This window comes from Sorex araneus, chromosome X, assembly GCF_027595985.1.
Source record: "Sorex araneus isolate mSorAra2 chromosome X, mSorAra2.pri, whole genome shotgun sequence".
NCBI classification, from domain to species: domain Eukaryota; kingdom Metazoa; phylum Chordata; class Mammalia; order Eulipotyphla; family Soricidae; genus Sorex; species Sorex araneus.
In genome coordinates this window covers 333340355-333355150 of record NC_073313.1, presented here as the reverse complement: position 1 = coordinate 333355150, position 14796 = coordinate 333340355, and the positions used below count along the sequence as shown (strand labels likewise).

Sequence of the window (14796 nt, the reverse complement as noted above, 5' to 3'; positions counted from 1 at the left end):
AAAAATTTATATCTACAATTAATAATAACTTTGTCTTCTTCCCTTCAAAAACAAGTGTTGGAACTTACTTGAAGAAATTCAGGGGCTGGAGCAATAGCACAGCAGGTAGGGCTTTTGCCTTGCACAAGGCCACTCTGGGTTCGATTCCCAGCATCCCATATGGTCCCCCAAGCATTTCCAGGAGTAATTTTTGAGTGCAGAGCCAGGAGTAGCTGTGTGCTCCGTGGATCTGCGCGCTTGCTTGGGTTGCCGTGTTGTCGGGCCCCTCTCGGGACGTGAGCCCGGGGTAGGTGCACCGTGAGGCACGGGCCCAGCAGCTGTCACTCAGGGCCATGTCCGTGACCCAAAAAGAAAAAAAAAGGAAAAAAAGAAATTAAAAAATTGCTCACTGACAGGTATAAAAGGAAATGAAGAGACTTCATACACATTAGACTTAAAGACTATTTTTTTTGTTTCTTTTTGTTTATTTTATTGAATCACCATGTGGAAAGTTAGAAAGTTCTCAGGCTTATGTCTCAGTTATACAATACTCCAACACCCATCCCTTCACCCGTGCCCATATTCCACCACCAAAGCCCCCAGTATACCTCCCAACCCCCACCCCCACCCCCCATCCCCGCCTGCTTAGTTGATAAATTTCACTTCATTTTAGCTCTACCTTGATTACATTCCATATTTCAACACAAAATTCACTATTGTTGGAGTTTTCCCCCAAGAAAGACAGCCCTACTACCAATGAGGCATTTGATAATTAGTTTTCCATTGCTGGGACTGGAGAGATATGAAGTCTCGCTGTTTCAAGTACATAGAATTTTTTCCCCCTCCTTCCCACACCACCAAGTTCATGCCTGCTTAATGGATAGTCCTCATATTATGGCTGACACCACGCTGCCCGACGAGAGAGAATGATATTTCCCCATCCTCGGCTGGCGTGAGGCTATGGCTTAGTTCAGTCTAGAGACATGGCTGCAAGTAGTTTCTGGAACCAAAAGTAGTCTAGTTGGGCTCCGGATTTTGGTTGATCAGCAGCATCGCGGTCACACAAAAGTGTGGCCAACCAGGTTGACTCTCGGCGGAGCATGCACTGGTATCGGTCGGAGACTGCCCAAGCGTCCCGCTGTTCCAAGTACATATTTTTTTCCCCCTCCCATTCCTGCACCTCTAAGTTTGTACCTGCTTAATAGACCTCATAATATGGTGGACGCCACACCGCGTTTCTCTCAGAAAAGGGAAAAGAACCAAGAAAGGAGGATAATTCCTCACCTCGGCTGGCGTGGGGCTTTGGCTTAGTTACAGTCTAGAGAAATGGCTGCTACTCTGATTACCTTCAATATTTAAGCAAAAAAACTCAGTTTTATTGTTTGGAGTTTCCCCCCACAGTCACACCTGCTAAAAAGGAACCTTTTCACATTGTTGACAATTAAGGGATATTAGGTCGCGTGTCCAGGACAGCAGCCACGAGGTTTTGGATTTTTACATGAAGTCTAGGGAAAATTCTGCCAGTAATTGCATCACTGCAAGCTTTTACTTCCCTTTTGTGGTGCTCATATGGTGGAGAAGCCTGGAGAGAAAAACCCTGCCCTGCTGGCAGCGCATGGGCCATGGCTCCGATCTCACAGTATGGAGGCATTTTTGGGGAGCTGCTCGTGACCAAAGTAGTTCAGTTACCTCCGGGGTCGAGCTCGTGGAGCAGCAGAGAAGGAGACTTAAAGACTTTTTTTTTTTTACCTTCTGACCTCTTTTATTTATTTATTTATCTATCTATTTATTTATTTAATTCTTTTATTGATTCACCATGTGGAAAGTTACAAAGCTTTCATTTATTTATTTATTTATTTTTGCTTTTTGGGTCACACCCGGCAATGCACAGGGGTTATTCCTGGTTCTTCACTCAGGAATTACCCCTGGCGGTGCTCAGGGGACCATATGGGATGCTGGGAATCGAACCCGGGTCGATCACGTGTAAGGCAAAGGCCCTACCCGCTGTGCTATTGCTCCAGCCCCGAAAGTTACAAAGCTTTCAGGTTAAAGTAAAGACTATGTTGGGGGCCGGAGCGATAGCACAGCGGGTAGGGCGTTTGCCTTGCACGCGGCCGACCTGGGTTCGATCCCCGGCATCCCATATGGTCCCCCAAGCACTGCCAGGAGCAATTCCTGAGTGCAAAGCCAGGAGTAACCCCTGAGCATCGCTGGGTGTGACCCAAAAAGCAAAATAAATAAATAAATAAATAAAGTAAAGACTATGTTAATGACATAATTCTTCCTAAATTATTCTGTAATTTTACAAATTACTAAATTTACTATAAATAAGTTTTTCTTAAAATTTCAATAGAACTTTGTAACTTGTCCATAGGTAATTTGAAAGAAAAAGTTAAGGATGGCTAAGCACACTTTAATTAAAAAAAGCTTTATTAATGTTTTCTTATTTCTTGTAGGGGTTTTGGGCATATCTGCAGTGCCCTGGGGACCATAAGCTGTCCTGGGGATTCAAACCGGTATCTGCTGCCTGCAGGGTAAATGCTTACCCACTGTACTATCTCTCCAGCCCTTATCTTCTTTATAGGTGTCGTACCATTGTGCTCCCACCCTCAGTGCTCGGGGGTCACCAGGACCATACCTAATGTTGTTCAGGTGGCCTGATCTTGTGGCTTTGGGTGTTGAATTCAGGGACTTGCACATGTGAAGCACATGCTCTCCCACTTGAGCTATCTCCTTGACCCCTAAAAATTATTTTATTTTATTTATTTATTTGTTTTTGCTTTTTGGGTCACACCTGGCGATGCATAGGGGTCGTTCCTGGCTCATGCACTCAGGAATTACCCCTGGCAGTGCTCAGGGGATCATATGGGATGCTGGGATTGGAACCCGGCTCGGCTGCGTGCAAGGCAAACGCCCTACCCACTGTGCTATCTCTCAGGTCTGGTCCCTAAAAATGATTTTAAAAGAAACATAGGCTGGGGAGATAGCTCAAAGGCTAAAGCAGTATGTGCTTGACATATAGGATATCTGATGTCCCTTCCCTGGTACCGCAGGGTCGCCTGAGCATTGCCAAGCGTGACCCAAATTAAAAAAAAAATAAAGGGGCTGGAGTGATAGCACAGCGGGTAGGGTGTTTGAAGCGGCCGGCCGGGGTTCGATTCCCAGCATCCCATATGGTCCCCTGAGCACAGTCAGGGGTAATTCCTGAGTACAGAGCAGGAGTGACTCCTGAGCATCACTGGGTTTGACCCAAAAAGAAAAAAAAATAAAGTGGAGGGGAAACCTATCATTTTAAGATGCTCTATGAAGCAAATATGAGTTTGGTTATGTGTGTGTATGTGTATACATATATATGTATATGTATATGTATATATATATATATATATACACACACACACACACACACCACACACACACTCACACACACCCCACATCCAGCAGTGCTCAGGGTTTACTCTTGGCTCTGTGTTCAGGAATCACTCCTGGCAGTGCTCAAGGGACCATAACAGATGCCAGGGACTGAACCTGGGTCTGTGTGCAAGACAAGCTCCCTTCCTGCTGTGCTCTCTCTCTCTCTGGCCCTTGAGTTTGGTAATAGTAAAAGAGTTCAATGACAAATTAAACAGAACAGAGAGACCCTTAATAGACCTTGGGAAAAAACAATCTATTGATGCAGAAGGAAGTGAAGGGGGAGGTTGATTACTCAGCAGGGCGGTGCTGAGGGTCTCAGAGAGAGTGCAATTCCTCGAGTGACTCAGTGGGAGAGATGGCAAGGCTTAATGCAAGTGGAACTTGGAAATCAAAGGGAATTGCCATACCTCTATGAATCTGCCTTTCTTGGATTCAGCGTGAGAGGGGGTCCTTCTTCTTTTTTATAGGGGGGTCACACCTGGTTATGCTCAGGGGTTCCTCCTGGCTCTGCACTCAGGAATCACTCCTGGTGGTGCTCAGGGGACCATATGGGATGCTGGCTGGCTGCATGCAAGGCAAATGCCCTACCTGCTGTGCTATCACTCAAGCCCCGAGAGGGATCCTTCTTAAAGTAAACATAGAAGGAAAATGAGAATATAATATATTAAATAGATTTAACACAGCACTTTCAGGACTCTTTTTTCCCTAATATTAAAAGTATAGTTTTTGGGGCTGGAGCGATAGCATAGCGGGTAGGGCGTTTGCCTTGCATGCGGCGAACCCGGATTGAAATCCCAGCATCCCATATGGTCCCCTGAGCACCGCCAGGAGTGGTTCCTGAGTGCAGAGCCAGGAGTGGCCCCTGTGCATCGCCGGGTGTGACACAAAAAGAAAAAAAAAGTATAGTTTAGGTGATATGGATACACTTATGTTAACACCTGTGGTGTTGATATACAAAGTTATTGCATCCCTCCTCCCCAAAGTGCCCAAGACCACCACTGTCCTCATGTCACTGCCAGTCCCATCTTCATTCTGTGCCCCCCAGCTGCTCCCCACCACAACCTTATGCACACGGTTACCATGAATGTCCAAGAAAGGCTTACAGCATAAAGTATTTACCATATTTGTTTAGTCTTGATCCCCCACATTGGACCGAATATTTTTGGATTGCAGTTTCATGCAATTCACTTTGGGAAAACTGGATCAGCCTCCATAGGAAAGGAGCTATGACTGATGGGTATACTCCGTACTTTTTAATTTTTGCTCTGTTTTGTGTTTGGGCCACATGTGGCAGTGCCCGGGGTTTACTCCTGACTGTGCTCAGGGATAACTCGTGGAAGTGCTTATGGGGCTGTATGCAGTTCCAGGGATTGAATTGGGTTGACAGTGTGCCAGGCAAGTGCCCTACCCACTATACTATCTCTCAGAACATTTTTTTATCTTTGTTTTTTTTAAATACAACACTGTATTATTCCTCTTCCTTCTTCCAATGTACCACTCCTCCTTAGAACCCCACTCTTGCAGGAATACCTTTTTCTCTGCCACAAAAGTTTATTCCTGGGTTGGGGTTGGGAATGGAACTCAGTGTAAGAGCACATGTCCAAAGCTATTTTTTTTGGCAGTGATTAGGGAAGACACCCCTGGATGTAATATTTGGGCTGAGCTCTGACAGAAAAGTAGGAATCCTCTTACCATTTTTTGTTGTTTTTTTCTCCCTGGTGGTGCTTGAACCCACAGGTTAGCTATACCACAATTTATGGGTTTCACCTGGTGGTGCACAGGAGCTACTCCTGATGGTGGTGCTCAGGGGACTTCTGAGGGGACTTCTGAGGTGCTGGGCATCAAACTCCGGTTATCACATGCAAAATCAAGACTTCCAGCCCTGTTTGAACCATCTCCCGGCTCTGTTATAGCTCTTTAAGCTACAATTCTATTTTGTTTTTTTGCTTTTTGGGTCACCCCTGGCGATGCACAGGGGTTACTCCTGGCTCATGCACTCAGGAATTACTCCTGGCGGTGCTCAGGGGACCATATGGGATGCTGGGAATCGAACCCGGGTCGGCCGCGTGCAAGGCAAACGCCCTACCCACTGTGCTATTGCTCCAGCCCCTTTAAGCTACAATTCTAATGCTTTAGAATTACTCTAAAATATAGATACACTTGTAAATTTTAAACTTGTAAGAAGACATGAATACCAAGGCTCATCTAGAGAAAACTCTTCTCCTGACTGCAGGGCAGGGATCTTTGCTCTTCTGCTCAAGGCTGAGTCCTCTAGCAAAGAATTTGGTGCATAGTGCCTATTGGATACATTTTGCTGCATGGGGCAGCAGTATCATTCATTTCCTCAGGGATATTTTCCATGGAGATATACGATGGAGAACTCTTGTTTAATTTGGTTTTTGAGTCACATCCAGCGGTGTTCGGGACTTACTCCTTGCTGTGCGTTCAGGGATCACTCCTGGCAGTGCTCAGGTGGATCGTAAGTGCCTGGATTGAACTTGGGTTGACTATAAGTAAGCAGGTGCTTTACTCCCTTTAATATGCTCTGGTTCTGAGGATACTTATTTTAAGGGTTCTGGATTGATGCAGTAGTTTCAGGGACATGTCAGGGAAGAGCAGGAGGCCGACAACGGTGTGTCTCTTTAGGGAGACTGAGAAAGCTCATGAGCCAGTGAGAGAGTTTAGTGGCGAAAGGGAGTCTGCAGCCTCACAAAGATGGGAAAAAGAAACTACAAGTGTGAAAGTGCAGCTGAAAGCATTTTTTAAAAAAGTATATTCAGGGCAAGGGCAGCTTGAAAATCTTTGGAAATAGAAACCTAGCATTACCAGTGAAAGGGAAGTCAGAGAGAACCATTTGTGACCCTGGGGTCTGAAGTCAGCAGCTCATCACAAAGTGGTTGTATGTTGGGGTTTTGTAACTTATTTATTGTGGTATTAGAGATATTATTGTGGGATTTTGTGTTTTCAGAGCTCTTGCTCTTTTGTGGAGTTAGCACAGGTTGGGGAATTGTTTGCCACATGAAAAAAATCCCCAGCAGCCACTGGCAGGGCTCTCTTCATGCTGGTCACTGGGAGCTTGACTTCTAGCCAAGTGGGATGACTAAGGACTAAGATTAAGAGCCCAATTATCGGGGCCAGAGCAATAGTCCAGCGGGGAGGGCGTTTGCCTTGCATGGGGCCAACCTGAGTTTGATCCCCGGCATCCCATATGGTCCCCCAAGCTCCGCCATGAGTAATTCCTGAGTACAGAACCAGGAGTAACTCCTGAGCACCGCTGGGTGTGACCCAAAAAGCAGAAAAAGATGGCAATGGGGTGAAAGTCCTGCTCTCATTCATCTCTTTTTGGAAAGGGAATCCTGGCTAGGGATGAATAAATCATAAATATGCACCATGTCTTCTTGTGCCTCACTTCCATTTTGATAAGGAGCTAGTGCTCAATGCCCACCGTTTCAATTCTGGTTAATGTTTCAATTCTGGTGATCCTTTTCTGAGGATTCCCGACATCTCTTCACCATAGAGGTGAGAGCTATGCCCTCGATTCCTTACTCTGCTTCAGGCCCTCATTGGCAGTTCTCTGTTGTAGCTGAAGTTCTGTATGTTCTAAGAAAATAGTTGTATGTGGGGTGGGTGGGAGAGGTGGTGATTCTCATCTCTTGTTGGCCCTGAGGTTGGTTCCAGTGTTTGAAGGACTTCTACAAGTTAGCTAGCTAAAACGGGTTTACTGAATGAGCTTTGCTTGTTAGGAAGCAACCTTAGAAATCTCAGGATCTGGTTTAGTAGTAGAGCACCGGCCTTCTGTGCATGAGGCGCTGAGTTCGATCCCTAGCAATGCCCCAATTGCTTGTGTGATCCTGGCAGCTCTTTGTGATCCCTGCACCACCACAAGTACACAATGCACCAGGGATTGTAAGAGTGCAATCCCTGAAACCAAGTGTATGATTCTGAGTGAGCACAACTAAAGTATGCAATCCAGTGAGCACTATAGCCAAATGTGTGAGCACTGGTCATTGTAACAACAGAGGGAAAAGTAGGGCGAATAAAGCAACTTTAGGATTTTTCTTCTGGGGGTGGGGTGGGACTTTGGGCTACACCTGGCAGTACTTAAGAAAGTACTCCTGACTCTGTTTCTTTCTTTCTTTCTTTCTTTCTTTCTTTCTTTCTTTCTTTCTTTCTTTCTTTCTTTCTTTCTTTCTTTCTTTCTTTCTTTCTTTCTTTCTTTCTTTCTTTCTTTCTTTCTTTCTTTCTTTCTTTCTTTCTCTCTTTCTCTCTCTCTTTCTCTCTCTCTTTCTCTCTCTCTTTCTTTCTCTCTCTCTTTCTTTCTCTCTTTCTTTCTTTCTTTCTTTCTTTCTTTCTTTCTTTCTTTCTTTCTTTCTTTCTTTCTTTCTTTCTTTCTTTCTTTCTTTCTTTCTTTTCTGTGATTCCTTTGAACTGTGCAAACTCTTCTGGTGTTTTGCTCATCATCTGTATTGTAAATTATTGCTCAAGTCCGTCTTGCCTCCTTTTGTGAGTCATTTGCTCTTTGTTGCTTAGTCCAGTGCCTGATTCCATGAAGGCACTCAATATAGATTTGTGGGATTAATGGATGGAGGATGGTGAGAGGAGTCCGGTAAGCTTAAAAAAATAGGCTAAGCTTGGGCCAACATCGTTGTGTATCATCCTTCCAGAGAAGAAGGCAGAACATTGAGGAGAGCTCTGGGCTATAGCCAGGGCGAGATATGGTGGTGGTTAGGAATGGGGAACTTTGTGGTGACACACTGGCCTCCTGGGAGGCTCAATTCTTGTTTCCTCTAGATAAAAGGCCCCTAGGGAGACGGTGGGTGCAGGAGATTCAGGATGAAGGCTGGCGAGAGGGAGGAGCCTGATGCTCACTTCTCAGTAGTAAAGCAGCATGTTGCCCTCTGGCCTCGAGGCAAGTGCCAGTCGCTCAGAACAGGATCTGCACTCCATGCCATACTCACCCTTTGCTATTCTTTTAACAGATTCTCTTCTTCCCGCAGAGCCTCCTCCCAAGGTGGGCCCATCTCTGGCTCCAAGGAGCTGCCCCACGCTCCGTGGGGCAATGATCTGCCTGATGCTGGTCCTGGTTGCCTCCATGGTGTTGCAGGCCCTTCTCTGTAAGTGTGCAGGCGCCATGCTCTGGCGTACTCCTGTTGGTAGTGGAATCTTCTACTTCCCCACCTTGCCCCAAGACTTCAGAAAGTGGAGGGAGGGAAGGTCTTCTCTCTTCAATGCTTTGGGACTCAGATTTGGAGCTCTGGGCAGATTCCTCTCTGCTTTGACTACTCTGGAATTATTTGTGGTTTCTCCATGACATCCATTCTGTGGCCTGAACAGTGTGGGGTAGTGGGTGGGGCCAAGGAAGTGAAGAAATTATTTCATAATTCCCTTTCAAAAAGGGGTCTTTGAAAGAAGAGGGCTGGGAATCAGATGATAGGGTCCAGAGGGAGGTGGGGAGGATGGAGGCATAAAGAGATGCCTTTGCCAAATGTGCCCTCAGTGCCACAAGAAAAGTTAGTGTGGGCTGTAATCTCTACCTCTGTTTGCCTATGAACTTCTCATAACAGGGAGCTTGTGTTTCCTTTATCCATCTTTGCATTTTCTGCATCTGCCAGAGTTACTGGCACATATATGTCTGGTGCCCACTGCATGTTTGTTGACTTAATGCAATATGAATGAGTGGGGGGTGGGCCAAAGCGTCTCAGCTTGGGTCTTAGGAAAGCTTGAGCCTTTCCCTTCCTTTCCCTTCATCCCTTGAACACCTTTTATCCATTCTGCCTTTGGTTGATCTCCTGACTTTTTCAAATCCAGATTCCTGGCTTCAGGGGAAAATCTCAGATGTTAAGACCAATGTTCAGTTACTGAATAGTCTGGTGGACAATATAAGCACCTTCCTTTCTGAACTTAAGAGAAATAGAGCTGGTGTGGAGGCAACTGACTTTCAGGTTTGGACTGTGAATGCCAGCATGAATCAAGCGCTTTCCAAGATCTTGAAGATGGAGACCAGTGTGAGTCAAACCAATGCACAAATCCAGCTGTTAACAGACAGTTGGGAGGAAATCAATACTTTAAACTCCCAAATTCCAGAGTTAAGAAGAAAACTGGAGGATGCCAGTGCTTTGAATGCAAAGATTCATGGACTCCAGAGAAATCTGGAGAATATGAGCAAGATGTTCAAACAGCAAACTTAAATGGGATCAAGTGATCAATGACCATGGAACCTTACCAGTTTCAGGCAGGAGAAAATGGTTGGTGTGTATGTGTGTAAAAAAAGGGAGATGAGGGGCTGGAGCGATAGCACAGTGGGTAGGGCGTTTGCCTTGCACGCGGCAGACCCAGGTTCAAATCCCAGCATCCCATATGGTCCCCTGAGCACCGCCAGGAGTGATTCCTGAGTGCAGAGCCAGGAGTAACCCCTGTGCATTGCCAGGTGTGACCCAAAAAGCAAAAAAAAAAAAAGGGAGATGAGCCTGATAGGCCACACTGAAAGATTAAGAAGAGAAGGTTCAACTCTGGGGTTGGAGAGGACTTGGAAGCTCTCAGGATGGAAGAGACCAGAGGCCAGTTTTTAATTCCTGTACCAAGGCACAGTGTAGGGAAACATTAGGAAACTGTCCTGACTCAAATTAGTCACTTTCTATTAAGTTCTCTACTCAGAGACCAGGGGCACAGCCACTTGTGAAGACTGGTGGAGAATTGCTCTTCCCTCATGGGGAAGGACTTTTCACTTTCTCATCTGTGGGAAACCCTGTGACTGTCAATCTCACTTTGATTCAGGATCTGAGTTTTTAAAATCCTTATTATAAAGATCCTTCAGAGCTCACTCACTGACTAGTGACTTCAGGGATCCCACTCCAATACTCTCACCAAACCAGGATGCAGAGAGCATAGTAATGCCAGTGTTTACCCTTTCCCCTTGTACTCAGATGATACTCTACAGATGGTTTCTCAAGGCTGGAAGTACTTCCAAGGGGAACTTCTATTATTTTCAAAAATCTCCAAGACCTGGCACAGTGCCCAGCAGTTCTGTCTGTCCAGGGATTCACAACTGACTTCAGTGACCTCAGATAGTGAACAGGTGAGTGCTGTTCTCTTGGACTCTAGGAAAGGGAGGATCATGGGCAGGTGTGTCAGGCAAGATGCTCAAGATTATGCTGCAGTAATGAAAATCCCCAAAGCTCAGTTGCCTAGCAGAGAATGGGTACTTCTTTATTAGCAAAACATGTTCTGCAAGACTCGGCAGGACTTCTGCTATTGTGGCTACTCAAGGTAGGGCCTTTATCTCAATCAATATATGCTTCTACAGTTGCTCAGGTTGGAAAGGGGAACATGGAAAATTGTATGTTGGCTTTGGAAAATTCTGCCTAGAATTAACAGGCATCACTTACCTTTGATTGGACAAAGCAAATTAAGCAATACTCCCAAGTCCCAAAGAGGGAGAGAAGACAGTCTCTCTTTGCATGTAGAAGACAAGCATATTTGCAAATATGCATTCATAACACCATATCATGCAAGACATTTTCAATCTGGTGAGGCAGAGAATGGAACAATCCTCTCCCATCTGGGAGGTGGGTGGCAGCACAGCTCACGTGCCGACCCTGCATGCAGACTCCAGAGTCCCTATCTCATCTCTAACTCATTTTTGAGACCTGAATAGGTGATAATCTCATTGAGTATAAGTCTGTTGGACTTAGTGCTAATGGTACCTACCTCAGAGAGTAGATAAATAAAGGCATATAAAGGGCTTAACCTGGTGCTCTGTGCGAATTGGGTGCTCACTAGTGTTAGATGCTGTCTTTAGAATCATTTTCCCAGAACCTGCTTCCAGAGGGTCAAAAAGGTGTAGGTGCTGAGCATGTCAGTTTTGGGGCAAATACAAACTATCATCTGGAAGATGGTTCAGGACTCTGGGTAGAGCCAGAGGAGACTTTAGAAAGGGTGCCTGAGGGTTCCAGAGCTATCCTTGAGGATGAGTCAGGAGCATCCAGAGCGACAGATGCTCTGGTCCCAAGTCTCAGCTGTGTTGCATTTCCCTCTGTCTTCCTTCTATGAGTTTCTGTACAAGATTGCAGACGAGATTTCTTACTGCATTGGCATGAGAAAAGTGGGGAATCTAGGTGGATCACACACCATTCAACAAGGAACAGAGTTCCAGGTGAGCCCTCAAAGGTTTCTGGGCCAGGGCCAGAAACAGTTGATGACAGAGATGGACCCCTGGACTGAAGTCTAGATCCCCTATGCCATGCATTGGTTGTGCAAATAGGGCCGAGACCATGGCCTGTGGGAGGAGTTGGGTTTGGGGATGTGTATTCCACCTGCCCAGGCCCCGGCTTGTCCAGGGCCTTGAGAGTGCAGAGTCCTTTCTTGGGGCATGATTGCAGGCTTAGAGAGTTCACAAGCCCCTTCTCAGGTCTGGGAGAACCCTACCAACTCTCAGCTAGTAACAGGGCTGCATGGAAACCATAACTTCTTCATTGGAAAGACTTTCTTTTGTTTTTCCCTCTTGGTTGGTGCAGGAAACCCAACAATATGGGGCATGATGAACACTGTGTCCATTTAAGACTGTTTGCATTGCAGTCATGGAATGATGTCTCCTGTGACCTCACATACCAGTTTATCTGCAAACGGCCCTACACCCTGTCAGATGCATAGCAGGACCAGCCCAGAAGTCAACCCTTTGCCTTCTACCCTTGTCCAAGTCAGGAAATGCTGCTCTCTCTGTCCATTATCCAGTGCACTTTACTTTTTTTTTTTTTGCTTTTTGGGTCACACCTGGCGATGCACAGGGGTTACTCCTGGCTCTGCACTCAGGAATTACCCCTGGCCATGCTCAGGGGACCATATGGGATGCTGGGATTTGAACCCGGGTCGGCCGCGTGCAAGGCAAACACCCTACCTGCTGTGCTATCTCTCCAGCCCCTTTACTTTTTTATTTGTTTTGGGGCCACACCTGACAGTGCTCAGGGCTTAGTTCTGGTTATGTGCTCAGGGGCCATTCCTGGTGGTGCTGGGGCTTGAACCTGGGCTGGTTGTGTGTGGCACCTTAATTTTTTTCTTGCTTTGCAACCATCCCCAAGACACAGGAGAGTTCATCCTCCGGGACTGGGAATTATTACACACCAACAAGGCAGCTGGAATAGAAAGGAAACTTGTTTTTTTTTCTTTTTGGGTCACATCCAGCGATGCTCAGGGGTCACTCCTGGCTCTGCTCAGGAATTACCCCTGGCCATGCTCAGGGGACCATATGGGATGCTGGGAATTGAACCCGGGTCGGCCACGTGCAAGGCAAACGCCTTACCCACTGTGCTATCACTCCATCCCCAATAGAAAGGAAACTTGGATTAAAATGTGAGGGAAGGACATAAAGGACCTCTAAGTTTAGATTACCTCATAAGATAAATCAGGACCCATGACCAGGGAACTCCCCACTAGGCTTTCTGTTCCCTCAGAAGAACCTCAGCTTTGTTCCACCCTGATAAAGACTCTCTGAGTTTTTCTGGCTGTTGCCAGAATTTGAGTTGCCTGCTTGGGGGTGCTGCTGGCTGGCAGGTGTGTTCAGGAGAGCAAAAGGAAGGGCTCTGTGCCATGTTCTCATCACGCTCTTCATCCATGCATCCAGAGTCAGAGCCCTCGTCACTGGTTTGGCCTCAGTGGTTCCACTCCAGGACCTGCATGTCTCATCTAGACCTGCGCTCGAATCCCTCTCGCTTCACCAGCCCAGCTCTATGTCCACCACCCTCTGCCCAGCCCCTCTGTCCTGCCTCCTGTCCCTCCTCTTTCTCCTGCATTGCATCTTCCTGGGTTCTGTGCAGGCTAAGTGGCCTGTGACCCTAGAGTTGACTTCCAAGATTATGAGAATAAAATGCTGCGTGGGCAAAGGCCTCCCTCTGTGTCCACGCTTATCCTCCAAGTACAGATGAGTACAAATGCCACCTGCCTTGCTGCACAGAAGATCTGGGGTATCCTCAGGAACTAGTTGATGGTTCAAAAGTAACATGGAACAGAGAAGTTCCAGGTCAAGAAATGGCATGACACCTAAGCAGCATCTGCCGCTCACTTGCATCGAGATGCAGACCAGCAGGCGGCCTCACCTTTGCGGTCCTTCCTCACTGAGGTCTCTCGTCAGGCTGCTCTTTTCTGGCTTTCCTTCTGTGGAGGAGATGTGACAGGTACCCTGCTCTTCACAAAGATGGCTTACCACCTTGGACCCCAGTTCTGGTCTAGCAGCCGAGAAGAAAGAGGAAGACCAAAGAGTTAGTGATGCTCTCTGTTCTCTTCGATGACTTAGGTAGGGTATCCCAGCACCTCCAGAGAAGATGTTACATGTTACATGTGTGTCCAACATCTCATAGTTCTGTACTGCAGCTCTGGGCATACATTAGCTGAACCCTTTGGAAGTCACAGGCTCTGTTAGTGACTCAAAGACCTGGGATATTGTTGGCATTTTCATTTTGCCCAAAAAGATTGTTTACTTTTTCTGGCTGAGGCAGATTATTGAGACTTTCCCTGCCTTGGCCTATGAGGCATTATACACACTGATTCTGAGGAATCATTTTCTAAGTGGACTAGATTTGAAGGTAGCCCAGTGATGAAAATTTTAAGATGGTTTTAGGTGATCTCCTGACAACTGAGAAGAAAAAAGAACTTTAGGACTCCTCTGTCAATACTTTCTCATACTACAACAGGCTTATTATTGTTGAAAGGGGTTAGTATTTGTTAGGGATCAAAGCCAGGGCATGCAATGCTCTGAGCTTGATGCCCAGACTGTCAGGCTTATACACTTCTTGCCCCACTCCTAGAGACAGCCATCTCTCCAAAGGGCCCAGACTTCTTTTTCCTTGGTGAGATGCTAGGAAAGAGGATCGTTAGGGTGGAGGGATGGTACAGTGGGTGAGCTGCTTGCCATGCACACAGTTGACCTGAATTCAAACCCCAACACCAGATATGGTCTCCAGAGCACTCACTGCCTGGAGTGATTCCCTGAGTATAGAGCCAAGAGTAAGTCCTGAACCTACTGGATGTGGTCCACAATTAAAAATTAAATATTAAAAAAAGGAGAAAAGAGGGGGCTGGAGCGATAGCACAGCGGGTAGGGCGTTTGCCTTGCACGCAGCCGACCCGGGTTCTAATCCCAGCATCCCATATGGTCCCCTGAGCACCGCCAGGGGTAATTCCTGAGTGAAGAGCCAGGAGTAACCCCTGTGCATCGCCGGGTGTGACCCAAAAACCAAAAAAAAAAAAAAAAGGAGAAAAGAGGTGTCATGTGTGGCCACTGCCATTGGGGTGTCGTTATTTCTTCAAGCGGAGAGATGAGTAATGTTTATGTGTATACCTTATTTTTTTTGTTTTGAAGTAAATGATCATTATACATGCATTAGGGGCCAGGTTACAAGGTGGGGAGAACAGCTG

The 14796-nt window shown here is 46.4% G+C and overlaps 1 protein-coding gene across 1 annotated transcript; it reads left to right on the top strand.

Moving 5' to 3' along the window:
* Window positions 1-8223: 8223 nt before the first annotated feature.
* Window positions 8224-12039, top strand: LOC101552811 (C-type lectin domain family 4 member K). Its single transcript, XM_055121338.1, is given in 6 exon segments — window positions 8224-8299; window positions 8388-8504; window positions 9199-9588; window positions 10314-10465; window positions 11441-11556; window positions 11904-12039. Coding segments are annotated over 6 exon segments (987 nt in total).
* The last annotated feature ends 2757 nt before the right edge of the window (window positions 12040-14796 follow it).